The following is a 20,371-nucleotide window of genomic DNA, read 5'->3' on the forward strand; positions in this document are numbered from 1 at the left end:
TCAGGTGATATAAAACCAATCTCGTACTAAATGTGCCAGAATAATTTTTCTCCACCTCACCCACAGTTAAAACCGTCAGTCTATTCATTACTGTCTTTTTATAGTATTTTTATTTAATAAAACCTATTAAGACTACCATACAAATCTCTTTACTTATGCTTTTATCTTTTAACTGATCAATTTTTATATTGCTGACATCCCTTCTTCACCATTTGCTCATTTAAAAATTCATAGTATATGAGCTATGTCTCTGGAGAAAACGTCTATAAAATTTGTTACAGCTGGCAAATGTGTATGAGTCAGTGATAGCACATGACTAAATGCTTCACAGAAAATAAAATTTGTTTCTGTAGTAAGCAGAACTGTTTAAATGTTATTTATTTTTATGTTTCAAAGAAAATATATTGTGAAGTGCTGCATTGATTTAATACGCAACAATGTCTGTGTACACGCTGTACCAGGAAAATTTATGAAACCTTTGCACAACTCCTTTAATTGAATTTTCCAAATCTCTCACCACACACAAATAATCAATATCTTCTGCAGAGAAAACCAGTCAGAATTATTACAGTCTTTCTTTTCAATTTTGTTGTCATCAGCACATACAGAGCACCTGGATATTTGTAACGTCTGGATAGCAAGTTATTTACACCTCTTAAACATATAATTGCTTCTAAGTGAGTCCAAACTAATGTTTCTTTTCTTTTTTATTTAAAATAATTATATTCATGGGAGAAAGCAGTATTTATCCTCATGCAGGAGTTGCTACACGTAGCTGTTGATAGTACTACAATGCTTTAATTTTTCATTAAACTTAATGCTCCAAAGTCTAGATCTGCTAGGATTAAAAATTAATGGCTATTGAGTCTGTAAAAAGGTACATAGGAAAATAGAGAGTAAACAGGAGTGTGAAATTCATGAATAAATGCGGTCGACACCTACATATAAAATGCGGGCTGACAGTTCTACGCGTACATACGTCGGGGGCCTATAGTCGTATGTCTCATGTGCATTTCTGTATCTGCCACCAGAGTTAATAGCTTAATATTTCATCTGCATTGCAGAAGATGTTAAATCATGGGAGAGGTTTGTAAATTGCCCCCTTCTATCCAAAAAGCTTATCACGCTGCAACCTCAGGCCCAGGGACTTCTTAAATCTCAGGCTGTTTCTAAAGGTGCACTCGCCAGGTGTGGGTCCCATGCAGCTGAACGTGCCAGGAAACACCGCGGTGCTGAGGTGCCAGGGGAACATGGCCAGCAGCCCCTTACTTTTCAGCAGGGCTCCTCCAGTAGATGAGACTGCTTGTCTGCACTGGGCAAACCACAGGCACTGCACTTTTTGGATACCAGCCTAAGTGGTTTCTGTTATCTCTTCTAAACCGCAGAGGACTTTGCGTGGTTACAAACTGAAAAAAGAGCTGCATGGACTGAGAACACATCCTGCCATATGAGCCTGAGCAACAGGTTTTCATCCACAGAGTAAAAATCAGCAAACACCACTCTTCTCCTTAATGTGTACTTCAAGGCAGTCTTACAATTAGCTCTGACTGTGAGTGCAGGAGGGTAGGACGATTTCTTTGCATGGAGAGATTCAAAACAATTTGTGATCAAACAGAGCAAGTGAGTCAGATCGAGCCCTCGGGTGAGTGCACACAGTAAAGTTCTGCTTAATGCAGCCCCACATACAAACACACACACTGCAGTATGACTTAAAGACATAACAGATTTCACAGAATCACAGAATCACAGAATGACCCGGGTTGGAAGGGACCTCAAGGATCGTGAATCTCCAACACCCCCACCACAGGCAGAGCCACCAACCTCCACATTTAATAGCAGACCATTTAATTGCAAGGATCTTGACAGAGCTAAGAAGCTTCTTTGTGTGTCAGCAGGAGCAGCTTTTCCCAAATAGATTAAAGAACTGAAATTCAGAAATGAATTTTTTCTACTCCATTTGAAAATGAGGCAGAAATGTGTTGCAAGATGGATTTACTTTCACTCACAGCTACTCCCCAGCAGGACAGACCCCACCTACTCAGTTGCTTACACACAGACCCAATAGAAAGTGCAAACTCAAGCTGACATAAATTAGGATGAACTGTGGAATACTGTATTACTGCCATTTTGTCTGTTTTGAGAAGAAACTCTCCTTGTTTTATTTTGCACTGTTTCTGAAATGGAATTGGATGCTTTGTGATATATACATGGTTCTCTTGGACAAAAAGAAAGCCTGCAGAAGCAGGTCAGAGTGCAAAAGTAACCAAGAAGTAAAAAAAAGGAATGCCTCGCTCCTATGGCTGCAATAGAATTGGTTTTGAGAAGATGACTCTACCAGAAATCAGCAGACTGCAGAACTTGCAGTGGAAATACTTTCCTGAATGCCTGAGGATTCGGAGGCAACAGTGTCAAGTTCAGATCTGCACTGTGGGGCAAATGACAGAACTCTGAAACTCTTTGGAAGAGAATCCGTTAATACAGAAAGCCGAGTTTCCAGATGAGCCAAGATGAACCAGTTTAGACTTCATGCACAAGAAAATGAACTTTAACAACAGGTCTCTCCATTTTGTTGCCTTTCTATGTAGACCAGGGAGTTTTAAAGGTCTTAACGAGAGATTATCCAGTTGTATTTTAAGCCTAAAGCAAGGCGTTGTTTAGAAGAAAGAAGCATCATATCTCTTTGTGCTTTTCATAGATGTATTTGCAGCTAAGGCTCTTGGACTAACAAAGGTGTTTGCCTGCTCAATGTGAGCACAGTCATGGAGAGTTTTTGCATGAATCTGAGCAGATTTAACTGGCTGCAAAGAAAAACAGTTGATTGTCTTCTTGCCTTGTGGCAAAAAGGTCCAAGTGCCATGCTTCGTAGCTGTTTACAAAGGTCAACTTTTCACTGCCTTCTTTGCAAGGGACAGCAATACTGGGCAGACAAGCTGGAACTCGGTAGTACTCGGTCCCTCATCTCTGCAGTTGGCTTTCATTGGTAATCTCAGTTGGGGTTAGATCAAAACCCATCTAGTTAACCCTGATCCGGTCTCTTGGAGAGCAGCCACTCCTGTTGCAAAGAAGCAAACTTGAGGCCTTGCATTACAAACAAATGGAAGTGAGGAACATTTAGAACCGAACTTAATGGGGATGATCATATGTGGCACTGGGTCATCAGGGTGAACAAAGAGACAAAACCAAGGATTTTTTTATTTGACTATAAGACAAAGCCTGAAAATAGTTTTCCTGTTTCCTTCCTACACAGCAAATATTTGATCTTCTGTAACACTCCCTTACTGTTTCTTACTCAGACAGCAGAGTCATGGACGTGATTTATGTCACTGTTTATCTTTTTGGGTAACAGAAATTATTAATATAATTTGTAAAAACCATCTGAAATAGCTTTCCTTTGTAGAACATTATCTTCACTCCTCCAAACACTGAAGTGATTAAATTTTCCTTTAAAATATGCATATCACAACCTACACATTCATTCTCAACACACATAAAGCATGTTTTGGACTGCAGCATACTGACTAGATTTCATCTCTTGGCAGCTGTTTTACAGTTTGCTTATATTCTATTCAAAAACATTTTGTTTACTGTAAATGCTAGTCATGGACAAACAATGATGCCATTTTTTATGCTGGTCACACAAAATGATATACTGAGTCCTGCATAATGCTGCCCATTGAGCAAGGAATGTTTTGTATTAAGTTGTTTTAAGCAGAGGTTGTTTATGTAAAGTAAATAAATTTCATGCCTCACCATGTGATGATAATGTGACATTCCATCAGTATCAAGCCACAGAATAGTCATAGGTTTTAAATTTTGAGCATAACTAATTACAAATAATTACAGAAAACCACATCCAAAATTAAAAGGCAAAGCAAAGCATCTCCAAATGCTTTCTTTTAATCACAGAATCGTTGGCCTCTCCTATTTCTGTGTTTTCAAGACTGCAAATAACAAATTATTCTTTATTAAAGCAAAACTGGCATTGAAACTTCATCAGAATTGGTCAACGTAAGGTCATATTCTACTTCCCATCACGCTTTTCCCAAATACTTCATTTCTTCTCCAATAAGACTGAACACTGGCGATATGTTTAGTGTTATGGGCTAGTTTTTTACACCAACAATCATTAAAGAGCAGGGCACGAGGGAAGCAGAAGCTGTATTGATCTGCAGTGGCCCGCAGTGCTCAGCGCTACCACTGCCTGATAGTGGCTGTGGTCTTTTGAACAGAAGGACAAGAGGAGTATGACCATCCTCCCCCTCCCCCCCCCGCCTTCCCTTAGCCAAGGCACTGAAGGGGCCGTGTGGGCCACGTGATATTAAATGCCACCAACTTCAAATATTTTCACAGGCCTAGTTATGAGGAAACCTAATAGCTAGGATTTCACAGTCCCCTGGAGTGTGCTAAGTGCCTCCCAGTACATACAGGGTGATAAAGGTTCTGCTGCAGACAGTGCATGTTACTCGGCTTATACACTCAAAATGCGAGGAGAGAGAAGAGTGAGAAAGAACAAAGATAACTTGGATGTATGAAGGGTAGGGAAAGTCTCAAGAGCCTGACTGCACGGAATTCTGGATCGTGCCTCAAGTGCAGGGCTGTTAATGAGACACACTTTTATGGAGAAATACTCAGTACAACAAAATGGCTAAAAAGATGAAATTTGCATTTGAATAGTGCAAGAGTTCAGGCTGAGCTGCAAGCTCAGAAGAAATACATTTGATTACTGCCACTTTCATACGCTAAAGGTTATCCAACTTACTTCAGGTGGAAAGAACTAAGAAGGAATCAACTAAAAGGAATCCTCGAAACATCTGTTACGTAGAAGTTACGACATTGGTTTGGTTTTGTTTTTGTTTCTCAGTACCTCGGGCAGGAAGTTGTCCGTGGTTCCTTTTCAACAGCTGCAGTTCTTCTGCTTGACTCACTAGTGAAAAAAGAAACCTGAAATCAATAAATGTTACCCCAGAGATTTCAAGGAAAATAATACCAATGCTTTCTTATTCATTTTCAAAGCGCTTGTATTTTTCTTCCCGTGATTAATAAAAGCACCAGGTGTATCTATATATTGCTGAAAAAAATTAACAAAAAGAAGTCGAGATGAACACAGTTCTGAAATGTGCTTGCAGGCCTCTTATTATATTTCGTCCCCATTTTTATCTTTTACTGTTGACACCATACTTTGTTCTAACCCAGAGAGTGGGGGAAACGAGGATTCTTTCCCCTTTTGAAGGCAACAGGAAGCTTACAGGAACACTGCACATAATAAAGAGCCAACGAGAGGTCTGATATCTCATTTGCAACCTTCTCCTGGATGTGGTGGTCATACTGTCCTATCCACGTGTAGGGTAGTAATGTAAACATAGACTGCTTTCACAAAACTTCATTTTGTGTAAGAAAGCCTCTGGTAATCTGCATGACAGTGGGAACGAGTACGGTGTATACAAATGCAAAATGAAATCTGAATGAGCACTGGAATACAAGGCAGGAAAGAAATGTTAATTTAAACAACAGTAGTGCTGGAATTGTGTGGTGCATACATTCCACAGCTGGGGTGCATACACCTCATGCATTAGAGGAGTCTCAGTGATCTTCGGTCAGAAAAATCTGTGGCTTCCAAGTGCAAACATCAGTAGCAGAGTCAGCCAGCTGATTTGTGCTCTCCTGCAGGGAGTTCCAGCGTTAGGCTCTGCAGAATACAGAGCACCCTGATGGGATCCGGAATAACGTATACCAGCAAAACATCACATGTGCTGCAGGATAAAAGCTTCGTATTCTTATCTTCTTTGAATGCATGTCCCATGAGTGGACACGGTAACTGTGCATATGTATATAATGTTTGTATTCCCTTGTCAGCTGGGAACTAAATTATGAGGCTAGTGCAGAAAGTCCAAAGGGCCAATGTTCTTTAGGTAAACCTTGGAGAAGAAGCAGTTATTAGGTAAATACAATATTAGACACACACCTGTGTCATAAACATGCCGTGTGGATATGGATGCTTGCATGCTGCTGTGAAAACTAAGGAACAGACTATTCCAAGGCACACAGATCAAGGCCTGAACAGCAACAGAACTCCTTGGTGCCGACAGCTAGTTTGAGCTCTAAGGAAGGACCAGACCAGGCAGAGAGTTATTTTTTCCTTTGGATAAGCAGTGCCATGTTTTGGTTGTTACCTGTAAGTCAGCAATGAATGATAAGGGTTGGGTGCGGTTTTGTTTTTTTCTTACATTAAAACACTTTCCCATTACATATTCCCCTTCTAGCTGCAGAAGCACCTGGGAACTTAAGTACAAACGCTTTTCTAGCTGCTGAGGATTCTGAAGTCCCAAGAACCTCTGGCTTGAAGGATAAAACTTTCCTAAAACAAACACGCATGAAAGAAAATCTTTGACTTTCTGAGTTCCTATTACAGATGTGCCATCGGTAAAGTGCCCCTCTCCCAGCACAATAAGCATCTGGTATGTCCATCATTTAAAGACAGATGAATAGCAATTTTTAAAGCCTGGAAACCTATATTCAGCCTAATCCTTCTAACAGGCAAACAAACAAAACAACTTCCTTCCAAAAAGAGAAGAAAGGCAACGCAATCAAAGTGCAAACGTTTAGCCTAATCACTAGCTAACTGCCCACTAAGTAGCTAACTATTTACATGAGAAAAGCTGTTGCTCTTCCAAGTTTTTCCTCTCCATCTGCGGCTGAGTTAGAAGTGTGGGTCCTTGGGGTTGCCTCTCTTTTATGTCCCTATTGGGTGCACGGGGACGTTTAAGGTGTATTTGCTCTGACCAGAAGAATTCACGCGGCAGAGGCCTGCAGTACAACACTTCATTATAACACAGTGGTGTATAAATATTGTCGAAAATCCTTACTTAGCGCTTGGGTTTTCTGCACTTCAGCGCTCAAGATGCGAGACGAGTCTGAGACACCGATGATATTTTCCAGCTCTCTGCTGCCCTCTAAAGCCTGGAAAAAAACATAATCAAAGATGGTTAAATCTCACTCCCGAACTACCTACAGCTTACAACCAATTTCGAAAAGAAAGAACTTTTGGGATACTTTTCACAAACTCTCAGTCCTACGTGGGACTTTCTCTCACAGAGCGAGCGGGATTAAGGAGTTTAAGGGCGCAAGGACATGTGTTACTTTTGAAAATGGCGTTCAGGTGCTTTTGAAAGAGTTGCTTAAAAATCTCCTGTTATTTACGCTTCATTCAGAAGTCCTCAGCTGTTTAAACAGATTAACACTTGATCCCCAGGAAAGCAATCTCGGAGCATGTACAAGCTTGCTATAATATGTTAGTAAAAGAGAAATCTACAAGCATTTACCATTCTGTGGAACCACTGAATACCCCCCCAGCATTTCATGGTAGATCTGAAAATATACAGCGGCAAATGAGAAACACAGAGCTTTTCTAAACAAACGCTTCCGCTGTAAGCATTTCAATTATTAGCAATGGTGGTCTGTTTCTTTTTTTCTCTGTGAATACAATGTTGTCGGACCACACTTAAATGAAAATAAATGATGGAATGCTTTCAGTACGCTGAGCTATTTCAAGAATATTGATATTCGGCAGCTAACCTTGTCCTAAATGTATTCAGGAAAAGAAATCTGAGCAAACCAGAAGAATTATTTGCATTTTAGCATGTATTAAGCAGACTCTATTAAATGATGATACATTAGAGGTAAATTAAATAGTACAATCACTTCAACACAAAGGGATATTAAATCTCCAAGGACATATAAATCTATGCAGTAATAATTCACGCTGCAAGTTATAAATAGGAGTTGGTAACTATTTCATATGCTCTTATTCATGTACAAAATGAGGAGAGAGACGCGTTTTAAATAGTGTGCTTGGAAAAGCGACTTCCCTCATTCAAAAATATGTATCTATTAAGTTGCCTTATGTGTGTATGTGGGGGGGGAGGGTTGTGTTTTCTGTACTTTCAGGCCAACTCTGCTTGGATTCCAGTATTTTATTTGCTTCTCTGTTCCTTTAAACTCAAATGTTGCATTTGCAGTTTTCATTCTTATTTGAAATGGCACGCTAAAAGCAGATGCAGAAATACATAAATCAGTGTAAATCAGACCTGTAGGCTTGTCAGGTTTTCTCTTGCTTTCAGAATTCTCGCCAATGAACTTTTCACATTCGACTGCAACTCTGCAAACCTGCAGGTGGGGGTGAAACAATTGCTATTAGCCACGAGGCACTGAAAAAAATCAGTGTTTACAGTGTTTCCAACAGCTTCTTAACATTGTAACAGAATGGACGTAAATAACCTGTGAACCAATGGGCTACCAACCTGACTGCGTCATACAGCATCAAATACAGCTTTAAATATCTATATGGGAAGTGCCAAACATATGTATCCTAATTTCAAGTATAGAAACCCAGGTTCAGTAGTCTGGAGATTCAGAAGATTTCCTTATAGTCACACAGGATGACAACAGTACAAACAGGAATGTAAGTTGGTACTATCTCATCTATTAGCCATAAATTCATTTTATTGCCAGTGTAAATACCAGCCTTTGTTGTCTGCAATAAGAATTAAAATCATGCACCATCAGATTAGATGTAACTTCAGACTTCAGTGGAGGATTGAGGATTTGCACTGAGTATTCATTAAAATGAAGTCCTACCACGAAGGTTTGGGCGAGGTTCCCCTGGAATGCACGCAAATCAAATGAGGCAACAGGAATCATCTGCCTGCTGCTTCTGCCCATGAAAGGGAGAATCACACTCATAAGAAACCTCAAATCCAGGATTTAGATAGAAAGAAAGTGTATGGATGCTCACGTAAATAGTAGTGTGTTGGTGTTGGTTTTTAAATGTGATTACTGGCACATTACTAACTGCTTGTCTTTCCAATTCTTGCCTTTTTTTAATTAAAGAAAAAAAGAGCATACTGAATTATTGAATGCCAACATTTAAATGTTAAGGAATACCACGATTACACGAATCCTGCAAGCTCAAGGTTACCCTCACTGTGAAATGAGTCTGAGTGCTGACCGAGGGATTTACTAGTTCACCACAAATAAAATAAAAACTAAAATCCACACCAAACCGCCGTCCCAAAGCAAAGCAAAACGCCCCTTTTATTGCAGTCTGCAGCTTTCCAATGGTATAACTGTGAGATGTTTTTATTTTTCATTTTATGTATCTCTTTTTTACAATCCAGCATCCCATCCAGACAGTGCTGCTGCCTGGCAGGCTCCACCACTAAGGAGATACTTCCTGTCCTGCAAGGAAGGAATTTCAACCTAATGGTGGGGGAAGTTTCCATTACAAGACAAACAAACAGAAAAAGGAGCACATCAGCACCACGACTGGAATAATCAGAAGGGAGAGTAACAACTTTCAGCGTAAGTAATTGTTTGAACAAATGTCACAAATATTATTCATTATTAAAAAGCAATGTATGCATTAGGGTATCCAGTCCTGAGGTAATTTTTATCTGGAACATCAAATACAGCGATATGAATAATTAATACAAACAACAGAATACAGGAGCAGAATAACAGATGTTTACTTGAGCATATGATGAAAATAACACATTCAGGTACAAAACCCCAACTCTCTAATGCCAGCTTGCCGACTACCCTGCAGAAATACTGCTCTAGCAAGGTGATGCTTCTTCCAGTGCCACCAATAGTAGCACAGCAGTTGCACTCTGCCTTCCGTTTCAACAGGACTTAAGGTAAAGCAGGAATACAAGGAAAGAACAAAGAAGTGTGCTGACAAAGCAATGTGTGGCGATGGAGGTTGCCTTATGCTGGGAGGTAAGTTCTTAACAAGGACAAACTGCAGTAGCAGGAGATTCACTTTAGGTATTTTGAAGAGAAAGTCTTCCTGACCTACAGACATGAGAATTTACATAACAATTTGCATCGGATGCCCAGGAACTGGGCCTGAATGAAATACAGGATAGCCACAATACACAGAACGAGAGAAAAACAGATAAAGTTGTAGAGGAGAGATGAAGACATGGAATAACCACATTGATGCTGAGCTGTGAATTAGAATTCCGGAGACAGATATCAAAGATGGACGTCAAGGACGTCAGAGGACAAGCTGCTGAATCATCAGCTAAACAGGTAGAATAACACAGAAGGTAAGATTATAAGAACAAAAGTGCAGTCCTGGTGAATGCAATTTCAGTCAGGTTAAAAGAATGGAAAGGGTTGGGGGAGTATTGAGGATAACGTATTTACTGGATAACTTCCCATGAAACTGGAAGGCATCCTCAATCCAATCCAACACACAGAGATTCACAGTTTCCCCGTGACCAAGTTCTATCACAGTAAAAACAAATATTTACTTTGCCCAGCTCTTTGGGATGGGTGTGTTTGTTTGGCAGGGTACACAACTAACACAATAACACTTCCATGACACCTCGCTGCTGGCACAGAAAAGAACCAGTTCACATTTCAGCTGAAATTTGGTGGCTTTATAAACAATTCAGTGTTTCTCATAACAAAAAAGATGAAGCAATACTAATAACAAGAGACACTAACAGCCTCACCTGGAACAAGTCTTTGTCCTTTCTCCTTCCTCACATCTGTCAAGCTTAGGAAAGCACTTTTATCAGATACCTTGCCCAAAACATTTATTTAAGTGCTTTAGTAAATGTGGACTGCTCAAAGTCCAAGAATCAGTGTTGGAAGATTATGGCTTAAAATAAGATTGTGGCAGAAAATACAAGCATTTTAAAAGATTTTACCATGCAAATGTGACGTTTTGTCATCATTATCTGTGATCAGATCTTAGCTGAAAAGCGTCCCAAGGTTATTGTACCTTTATCTTTGGATGTTTATGATTCCAAAAATAAGGGAAAGAATGTATGTTTTCAGAAGAGGCTGGATAGGCAAAGCATACTTTTATACAGATAGCTTAATTATGATACCTCATTATAGTACTATGGACATGACTCCTGTAGCAGGCAGTGCCATATGCCTCATGCTGCCATTGAGACAGAAACGTTCAGAGAGTTGCATTGCAAACCCTGCATTAATTTGTACCTATAACCCTCCCATTCGGTACCTTCCAACCCTGAGCAATTACAAATACTAAAAATAATCACTATTAATTTAATTCTATATGAAGTATGAATCCCTCCCAAGTGAAAATGACGGCACTGCACCCACAAAGCACTTTACACACACTTACGCATCCTCCACTGTTTGAGGCTGCCCTCTTCTGGATAATCTGCTTTCTGAATTGGTTTCATCTCCTACGAGGTTTACAAGACAGGGAAAAAAGCAACAATGATAAAAATAAGATGTTAACCTTCTGAAGCACATGAAAAGCTGTTAATGTGAACCCTGACTGCTGAATGATCTTACAGGAAGATTATGTTTCAGTTATGAAACAGGGCAGATTCCTTAGTAATGAAACACCCTAACTTGACTATAAATTATTCTTTCATAATTTGACCTCTCGTCAGTTTACATGACATTTATGCTTATGGAAATCTTGGGATTATCATATTAACAACTGTAAGTTTGTGTAATTCTGACATAGTTTCTTTGTTCTACATGTAAGTTGTTTTTTTTTTTTTCTATTACAGAAAGTTTTACCATGACAAACCATAATAACTGAGCAGTGAAACCCTCACTTTCCTTCGATAAGAAGTGCTTGGCCCCCAGCTCCATCCTGTAAACAACTACAAGGAAGTAAGGTGCAAATTATTTCCAAGGGCTCTGACATACTGTATTGGCAGTATAATGTTCTAGCTTGTCAAATGATGGGGCACGATAAATCATACCCCACTTACCATTGTTCTGCATGAGGAGTCCTATCTCTGTATTTCAGTACACTGCTATTTGGAGCAGTTGCATGTTTTGTAAGGGAACAGGAATAGGTTATTACCACAAAAGCCTGTTCCCATGGATTTGTTAACAAAACCTCGACTAACACCTGATTTACAAGTGGTATCTATTAAAACAGTGTAACACTTAAAATAAGTTTCTTTTCAGAAGGAAAAGAGAAATAGTGCATTTAAAAGGACAATTTGTAACTGTGATGTAAGAGGAAGTCTGCTCCACCATCTTGTAGCCATATGATTACAGGGGGAAAAGAATAAGCTAGTAATATATAACTGAATAATTATCTATCTCAGTGTCAGCTATGATCACGTGATCAGTCTTGTCATAAAGAATGTTTCCTCATGTCCATATTTATTAATAGTATGGAAATATGGTATACATTCACCTTTCCATTAACATCCATTTTAGTATGAGATATTTTGCTCCTTTTTTTCTTTTACCTAAGATTTAAGGCACGTAATGCAAATGCAGAGCTGCTGAAAAGTTCTAGAACTTGTAATAGAGTCAGATAGTGTATTACAATGTGTTGTGTCACTGAAAGGCATCTGACTGAAACTAAAGAGTCATTAAAGCCAGAAATTAGATGTAGGGAATATTCAAGAGAACATATATAAAGAGCCACAGTGTTTTTAACTTTCTATTCGACTACTACCATCATAAACAATTCAATGATTTCTGCAAAGCTAAGGTTTAAAAGTACAGGTAGATATCTGCATAGGAAACATGAGATCACAGCCTGAATCAGTGATTGAGCACCTGGTGAAGGAGCATGGCCAGCCCTGGGAGCACAGGTGTGAGCAATTTGCTTGTACAACCCTGGGTCCACCCCTCCCTAACCTCATTTAAGGGCCTGGCAACTGAAAGAGAAGTATCTCTACTTGGAGATCACCTTATTTGGAGTATCCAGTGAGCCCTAATCCTTAGAAAGGGGTAAGCAATTCCTTCTTTATCCCCAGACTGTGACCTCTACTTTTCCTGGGTGATCTGCGAGTGGTTAACAGTAACATATATCTGTTTCTGCCTATCCTTACAACATCCAGTCAGGCTAAAGTATACTTTGATACTCTACAGGCAGCCACAAAATAAAAATGGGCATTTCATTAAAAAAAAAAAAAAAAGAAGGAAAAAAAAAAAAGAAAAAGAAAGTAGAAGGTTGGGTTATATCTTTTTATTTTTCTCAGAACTGTTGTTGTGATGTGACTATGCTAATAAAAAACCGACTGCTCAGAGTGCCTGTAGTGGTTGGGGCATAGATTGTTCTAATTTGATTCTTTTCTTCAGAATACAAGCAATCTTAATTCAGTGGTTATCAGCTACTGGGCTTAATATGCTGTAACTTCACTTGAATCTGATTACTTGCTGTTATATCCTGGATAAGAATATAGGATGCCACATCCTGACAAGACAAGTCAGGAAGCATGTACTTGCACTGCAAACCTCAACCTAGTTTTTTAAGAGGCCACATGCTTCAAATGCATATACCTCTCATCTTATGGAGATGTTCTGTATAGAATAGAATCATAATGTTTTTTTAACACATTCCTTTAAAAAAAAATTCAGGGGCTAAACTTCAAACAGTGTTTATTCTGTTCTGCTCAGAATATTTCTGTTCTTCATAATTAATGAATGTTAGTGAAGCCTCAATTACTGCCCATAAATCCCAAACTATGTGGGGCATCAAAAGCTCTTTAACCCAACAAAAAGACTTAACAAGAACTGATGGCTAAAAACTAAAGCCAGACAAATTCAAAAGCAGACTGGAGACTTTTTTTTTTTTATTTAATAACAAAGGTAACTGAACAAGGAATGTGGTAACAGGAGAAGTGATAATGTATATATTTGAAGCCTTCAGAGCAAGACAACCATCTCTGGGAGCTGGCCTAGCATTTAGAGTGCTCACCTAGAGGTTGACCTCACTGGACTGAAGGATGTGGGTTCAAGCCCTGTTCTGGCAACCAGCCCATGGAAGGTGAGTTGGAACTAAATGACTTCTATATTCCCTTCTAATCCTGGCTGTTATATGATTTTTATAGGACTTGTAATGCAAGGGAACAAAAGCTCTTGAGTTTTATGTGGGAAAGATAAGTGTCTTTGTATTATTGTTTTAATAAGTAATACTAGGTGAGTTAGTGGTTCCTCTACGCTTAAAACCCATGACGTTCATACAAGCAGGTTATTCTACTGAAAATATACTTCATAGTCTGTTTGCATCAAAAGTTGTCTTTGGAGACATATCATTTCCATTTCATTTTAAGATGCAATTAAAAAAAGGAATATTTTCTGAGAGCTCCTGACAGTCAGAGTTGTGTTAGCGTAACATAGTTATTCAGAGTAAGGCTGTTTTTAGTTAAAAATTATATAGACGAAAGCGAAGGAGGAAGGGTTAGGCTAACTACTTCTCTTTTACATTTGATCTAATAACATCTACATCACTTTCCATATTCATAGAGGAAGACTCAGAATTAAGAAATTCAGTGTGTATGCATGAATTTATTTCACTGGCATGAACAAATAAATCTGTTCCTCCATCTCAAACTGGAAAGGTATAAGACAAAAAAAGAAATCAAACATACTGCATGAGACGCATAAATCACTAAATCAAGCCAATAGCCAGAAAAATGTTGCAATAAGAAAGGCAAAATGTTCAACTAACCATGTGATAAGCCATTTCTGAGATCCTCTGCATTATGACTTGTGGGAGACGAAAATGGACTTATCTGGCATGTTCCTGTTGTTGGTGAATAGGAGTTTAGATCCTTCTTCTTGGCCAAAGGGCTTGCTTCAACTGGCTAAAATGGAGTAGAAGACAAAAGAATCTGGATCAATGTTGGCTAAAGACAAAGGAGTTCCTATATCCACCTGTAACTTTTGTGGGTTCAAAATTTCCATCTGTAAACTAAATGCATCCTGGCTTCCACTTGTCTTATCAGCAGAGCTGCATGCTGTGTCTCAAATCAGTCAAAGTCTCAAATCAAAGCCTCTCTGAAGTCTATCTGATGAGAGTTATTTCTAAGTAATTCCAAGCTTTATGTACTCCCACTTATGGGAAGCCTGTCATACGTGTGCAAACATTAGTTTTAGTCAAAAACAAAAAGACAAAGTACACCTCAATCACTAGCCTCCTTGTTTTCATTTTAAAAGAAGTACTTGGCTTCCAAAGATTTGGATATTCTGGCATATATGTGTACATACATGTGTAATTTAAACAACAGTCAAAAACTGGTATTATCCTACTGAGAATTTAAGGCGTATGAATATTTTTAGATAGTGATTTCTAATATTTCCTGAACAAGTGTTAATTAAAAACTAAACACAAAACGTCATTTAAGAGTCCATTAAAACCAGAACTCTGGCTTAGAATTTCAGTATTCTTCATTATACAGAAGTAGCAATCTAATGGTGTATGAGGAGTTTTGCAGAGAAGTCTCCATTTCCGAAATATTACCCGGGGTGCAGTTTGTTCTCTAGATTGCAACTCTGAGAAACTGGGATTTCCCTGCACTACCAATACTAAAAATAAAAACAAGTTTGTTTACACACAGAGGGCTTCAGTTCAGGCAAGAACTTGCTTCCAGCTAAGAAGTCTGGCAGCTTTATACAATGCCATTAGTGACAGTCAAAAAGGAAAGGTACAAAGAAATAGAACGTATGTAGTTGAGTCTCCACTTGTATCAGCTGCATCTTACGCTCTTTGAAACCACAAGTGAAGTGACTAAGGGATTTTTGCATAACTATTAGGCAGTGTGCATGGTACCTGACAGTACCTTACTGTTACGTAACCAGTGATTCAATGACTAAACAGAAGGGCAGGAATGCACACCATACAGCAAGTCAGAAAACAAAGCTGCTGAGCAACAGCTTTCCTGTTCTTGCCTAGCTCCCATTTCAAGGAGACAGTCTGCAGGCATGTCCACCACTGCTTCCAAATGAGAAGAGCCAACTCCAGAAGTGGAGAATGCATACAATGCATGAATGATTTCACTGTGTTGACATCTGTCATGCAGAGAATAAGGGGTATTTTAGATGAAGCCATTTTTTCCATTCCCTTCCAATATTTTCTCATGGGTTTAAAGAAGAAACAGCAGTGAAACACTGATCTTTTCTCCCTCTTGGAAACGTAGAACCATCAAAACAAAATGCACCAAGAAAGAGAATGAGAGACTTCTCCGGTTTGTAATTTGTTACATCTCCGGGCCCTTGGAGGTTGAGGAGCAAATTGATTTGTCTCTATTTTTGCAACTGAAGCAAGGAAAGGAATGAATCATCCCTTTCCCAAACAAGCAGCCTTTTCTATCAGGCCAAGCCCCGTTCTGCTCACAGAACTTGGCTTTAAGGCAGCAAAAGAACTGTGTGTAATTTCAGCTGGACCACTCATCACTACACCCCAATAAACAGATGCAAAATTAGTCACAGCTGCATTCTGAGCAGAACAAGTTGGATAATGGTGCACTAAGCTGCTAATTAAACTGCTAATGATTTTTTTTTAGTGCCATTGCAGTATTTTGCCATCTTTCTTTCAGCAACAACAGAAAAAAATGCTGTGAATTTTTAAAATTAGATATCTGTATTTTGTTAAAAAGCAGTAAGACCTCCAAGTATGAGCTGCGTGTGAGCAGTTCTCTTGAGAAGGACACAGATCTGGAGATTTACTGGGAGCTCATTTACTGACCAGCTATTTCTCTTCGTGTACTTTTAGACATTTTTCCTTCATTTAAATGCTGCCATCCTCACAAAGACCTCAGTATGGTGTCTGCAGCTACACCCACTGTTGGTAGAAGCAGATAATAAACTGACATATGTCATGGCATGCTGGTACTGGGAGTATGCTATAGCTGCATTTACAAAAAATAATAGCAACAGTACAATTTTATTTTTATTGTGATAACTGTGGTGAAATTTATTGCAGTGTAAGTACTTTATTGTTTCATTACGCCAGATTAGCTGAGGGAGGTAATTATAGCCTTGTCATGAAATGCCTTTAATGTTTTCATTTCAATTTTGCAGTTTATAATATGCAGATTACAGCATTATCATAATTCCATATTGTTACATGTACAATTACATGGCAGAATGTTTCCTTCCAGAATAACAGAGCTGATTTCTAATGAATGATTTCACCAAGTAGCTTAACTCATTCAGCTCTTGGGTAAATAGTGAAGGTAGCAAAAATATGCATATTTCTCTTGTTATTTTCAAGTATTCAAGCAAGGACACGTTACTTAAGGCCAGGCAGTTGTAGGACAAATGGAACACCACAAATGATGTACTCACATTTTTGTCAGTAATTGTGTGCCTTCCTGAGAGTTTTCTAGACAGCCAGCAATCTATAATATCCATTAACCAATGAGATACTGTGTTTATAGGCATGTATACGTATATTTGTATATATGTATATACACATCTGACATTATTCCACACACCAAAAATACTTACATTATATTTCTTAACACTGTCTAACTTCAGTGATCTCTTAGCTCTGCAAGATAAAAATAGAGCCAAGTTTTATGGTCATCAAGACACAAAGCTTCCAGGTAGTAAGGTTTATCATTTCTAATTTCAATGACATTTACCTTTTTCATATGTTGGACTTATTTTTCTTGTGTAGCATTAAAAAAAAAAATCTTAGCCAAAGCAAACATATTAAGTAATTAAAATACAGTGTAACAAAAACATTGCTTGCTTAGAAAGATTATATGTTTCCATAGGAAAATCCAATTGTCCATTTTTTAAAACTGGAGATAAAAATCAAGACACTGAAGTGAATTTCACAAGATGCCAAGTATATACACTTGTCTCTTAAAAGCTATAAACAATGAAAAAATGCAAAAGCATTATTATTTACATACCTTCTGAGCAAGGGTTGAAATCATTTTTCCTTTAGTAGAATTATTAGGCATTTAAAACGCAGGTACAGCCAAGGTGAAAAAAGTGGTTCTTCCCATCATTTTAGCTCTTAACATGATTCAGTGCTACCAGACTATGACTTAACTGGGGAACAGATGCTCTATGTCTTTACAGGTCCCCAAACCATAAGAAACTATTTTCTAGTCTTCTCCACTATACTGATTCAGGAGCACGCCAAGCTCTCTCTGCAAAATCTGCTCTGCTGAACTGGATGCCCAGCTGTTAATGGCAATGCTAGGAGAGGAAAGCTGAATATTTATAATACTTTATACCGTACAGCTGTCTGCTAAAGAGCAGTCATCAAAATTTTATTGAATGCAGACTAAATGCTCAAAGGAAAGAAAGGTCAACATAAATTAAGAGTATTTTTCCCAGAGACAGGCGAAACTTTTAAAGTACATTCTTAAATCTTAGTGGTTTAAAGCATCACATAGAACAATGGAGGAAAAAATTAAAATCTTTACAAGAACAGTCCCCAAGAAACATAAAATATCAACTTAAGCAAGAAGATTCAGAAATGCATTATATTTCAAGATCTTAGCACAGTTTTTATCTCGGAAAAGAACATACTGTAAGGAATTAAGATGACCTCATTCCAAACATACCCTCTTTTAATTTATGGTACCACTCCAAAATTGCAAATTCAAGTGTAGGGAAAAATTGAATGAAAAAACATCTTTGAAATATAACTCAGGTGAGGGTCTTTTTTATATATGAGATTACAGTGATCTCTATTACAAAAAGGAAAAGAGAAGTATTCTATCTTTAAAAAGCCAAGTAAACAGGTAACATTTACATTTTAAAAAGTGACTGAAATTCTTGCCAAAGGGCAGTCAAAGCTGTAGCAGTTTGATGGAACTCTTTACATTGTATTTCCTTATTAAATACCAACCCATGTTGCTTAAGGAATACAGACTCCATTACATCTTCCACCCTGGTGGCAGCAGGCAAACATATTTATTAATGTACCTACTCTGAAAGGCTGCTCTAGGGACTGATGCATTTGCATGTTACACTAAGGCATGTTATGATGGAAGTTTTTATGACAGACTTCCAAAAGAGCTGGAAGCCAAAGTAAAGGAGAATCTAGACTCAACATAGCTGCAGGAAGAAGATAAATGAGAAACTATGTGAAAATCATGCTAAATTATAAATTGGAAAATTTCTTAGGGAGAAAGCTGTGGACTGGAGGAGACTGTGTTATTTAAAGTCTGTCAAATATTGTGTACAGCGATAGAGTTGAAGACAGTCCCAATTGCCCTCTACTGGCTTGCAAAACCCTGCGAACACCCAAAGCCATGATGCCGAAGAAGCAGCCCCAATCCAGACAAGCACTACTCTGCTGGAAGGAGCTGTATGGGCAGTTTTGGTTTCAGGAAGTCAGCTTAGCCTTGCTTGTCCCAAGGTCAGATTCTGTCCTACTCAGCAGCCTGGTTTGCTTGTGGGCTTCTTTTTAGTGATTGCCTCCCTGATTCGATAATGGGAAAAGTAAAAAGAGCTCTTGGCATCTGCTGTTCACTCAGAACAAGTTAAAATTTTTGCTCAATCTACATGGGCTCCTTGGCTAGGATCACTGAAATAAAACTCACCCAAGGTTAGTTCAGTTTATCTTTTTTATGACTGCAAAAGCCTTGCTATGGCTCTGGATGAGAATCCAGTGTCAGAGTTTGAACAAGAACAGGAGGCAGAGAGATAATGCATATGTGATTATAATACACAATAACTTATTTACCTCTGCTTCCTACACTCATGTTGATCCAAAATTACCTAACAGGATTTATTTTCCCCTTTACAGTTTAGAAAATATGGTGGCATATCTTTATAGCTAGCAAGGGACGTTTTGCTCATGTCTATCAGGTTAAAACACTATGTATTGGCTGTGGTGTATTGCTAATCTACCTTTCTCAGTCATATTTGCAGTTTTCCACTAACATTCTGTGACTTTTACTCACTTATGTACTGTTTTGGTGTAACCACTTAACCAAGGAACTGGTTAACAGAAAGTGTAGGTATGCAATTTAACTTCCTGTAAGGAAACAGTACAGGAAATCAATTTTTAACTCCACGTATACCCGACTTTTTCCATCATAGTTCACTTATGAACGATTGCAATGGTAGCAGGTGCATACAGATGTAATATACAAATGCTATATCCTTTAGAGGATGCCCAGAGATGGGGTGGGTGCCCCATCCCTGCAGACACCCGAGGTCAGGGATGGGGCTCTGAGCACCTATGGAGCTGTGGGTGTCCCTGCTCACTGCGGGGAATGGGACCAGATGGCCTTTAAGGTCCCTTCCAACTCAGGCGATTCTATGGTGCTAAGATTCTTTCGTTAAAAATACCCTAGGAAATACTGCAGTCTGCTCTGAGGCCGTTTCAGGAAAGGAAAGTCAGTTGCCTTTCATGCCTTCCTCAAGACAGAGCTAAGAACCGAACCCGCCCTTCCCCACACAGCGGTTACCGCCCGCCCGCCTTTTTCCTCAGGGCGCCCCCCGCTAACAGCAGCCCTCAGGGGCAACAGTGGCGCCCGCAGCCCGCCCGGCCCGCGCCGCTACGTACGACATCACGGCGGTTCGAACGGCTCCCGCCGCTTCGCGCGTCCCCGCCCAGCGCCGTGCAGCGGCCTAACGCCGCCGGCTGGAAACG

At 39.0% G+C, this 20,371-nt stretch overlaps 2 protein-coding genes across 5 annotated transcripts in view; one reads left to right on the forward strand and one right to left on the reverse strand.

The window, feature by feature from the left end:
* ITGB3BP (integrin subunit beta 3 binding protein) overlaps positions 1-20,329 on the reverse strand; it is a 24,756-nt gene extending 4,427 nt beyond the window's left edge. Inside the window, exons 1-8 of one of the 2 annotated variants that reach the window (XM_025152886.3) lie at positions 20,285-20,329; positions 17,254-17,296; positions 14,474-14,609; positions 11,162-11,225; positions 8,085-8,163; positions 6,864-6,957; positions 4,865-4,924; positions 92-3,052 (exon numbers count right to left, since the gene is read on the reverse strand). In XM_025152886.3, the coding sequence (XP_025008654.2) occupies positions 2,997-3,052; positions 4,865-4,924; positions 6,864-6,957; positions 8,085-8,163; positions 11,162-11,225; positions 14,474-14,609; positions 17,254-17,296; positions 20,285-20,289 (537 nt within the window). In that variant the 5' untranslated portion in view covers positions 20,290-20,329 and the 3' untranslated portion in view covers positions 92-2,996. Of the gene's footprint in view, positions 1-91; positions 3,053-4,864; positions 4,925-6,863; positions 6,958-8,084; positions 8,164-11,161; positions 11,226-14,473; positions 14,610-17,253; positions 17,297-20,284 lie in introns of those variants that run through there. The other variant, NM_001044658.3, reaches the window with a different exon arrangement.
* Positions 1-20,371, forward strand: part of EFCAB7 (EF-hand calcium binding domain 7) — a 52,468-nt gene that overhangs the window by 6,606 nt on the left and 25,491 nt on the right. The window contains exons 2-5 of one of the 3 annotated variants that reach the window (XM_046944721.1): positions 9,174-9,357; positions 9,685-10,089; positions 11,562-11,667; positions 13,666-13,789. In XM_046944721.1, the coding sequence (XP_046800677.1) occupies positions 13,749-13,789 (41 nt within the window). In that variant the 5' untranslated portion in view covers positions 9,174-9,357; positions 9,685-10,089; positions 11,562-11,667; positions 13,666-13,748. Of the gene's footprint in view, positions 1-9,173; positions 9,358-9,684; positions 10,090-11,561; positions 11,668-12,690; positions 12,751-13,665; positions 13,790-20,371 lie in introns of those variants that run through there. The other 2 variants (XM_046944722.1, XM_046944720.1) reach the window with 2 other exon arrangements.

This window comes from Gallus gallus, chromosome 8, assembly GCF_016699485.2.
Source record: "Gallus gallus isolate bGalGal1 chromosome 8, bGalGal1.mat.broiler.GRCg7b, whole genome shotgun sequence".
NCBI lineage: Eukaryota > Metazoa > Chordata > Aves > Galliformes > Phasianidae > Gallus > Gallus gallus.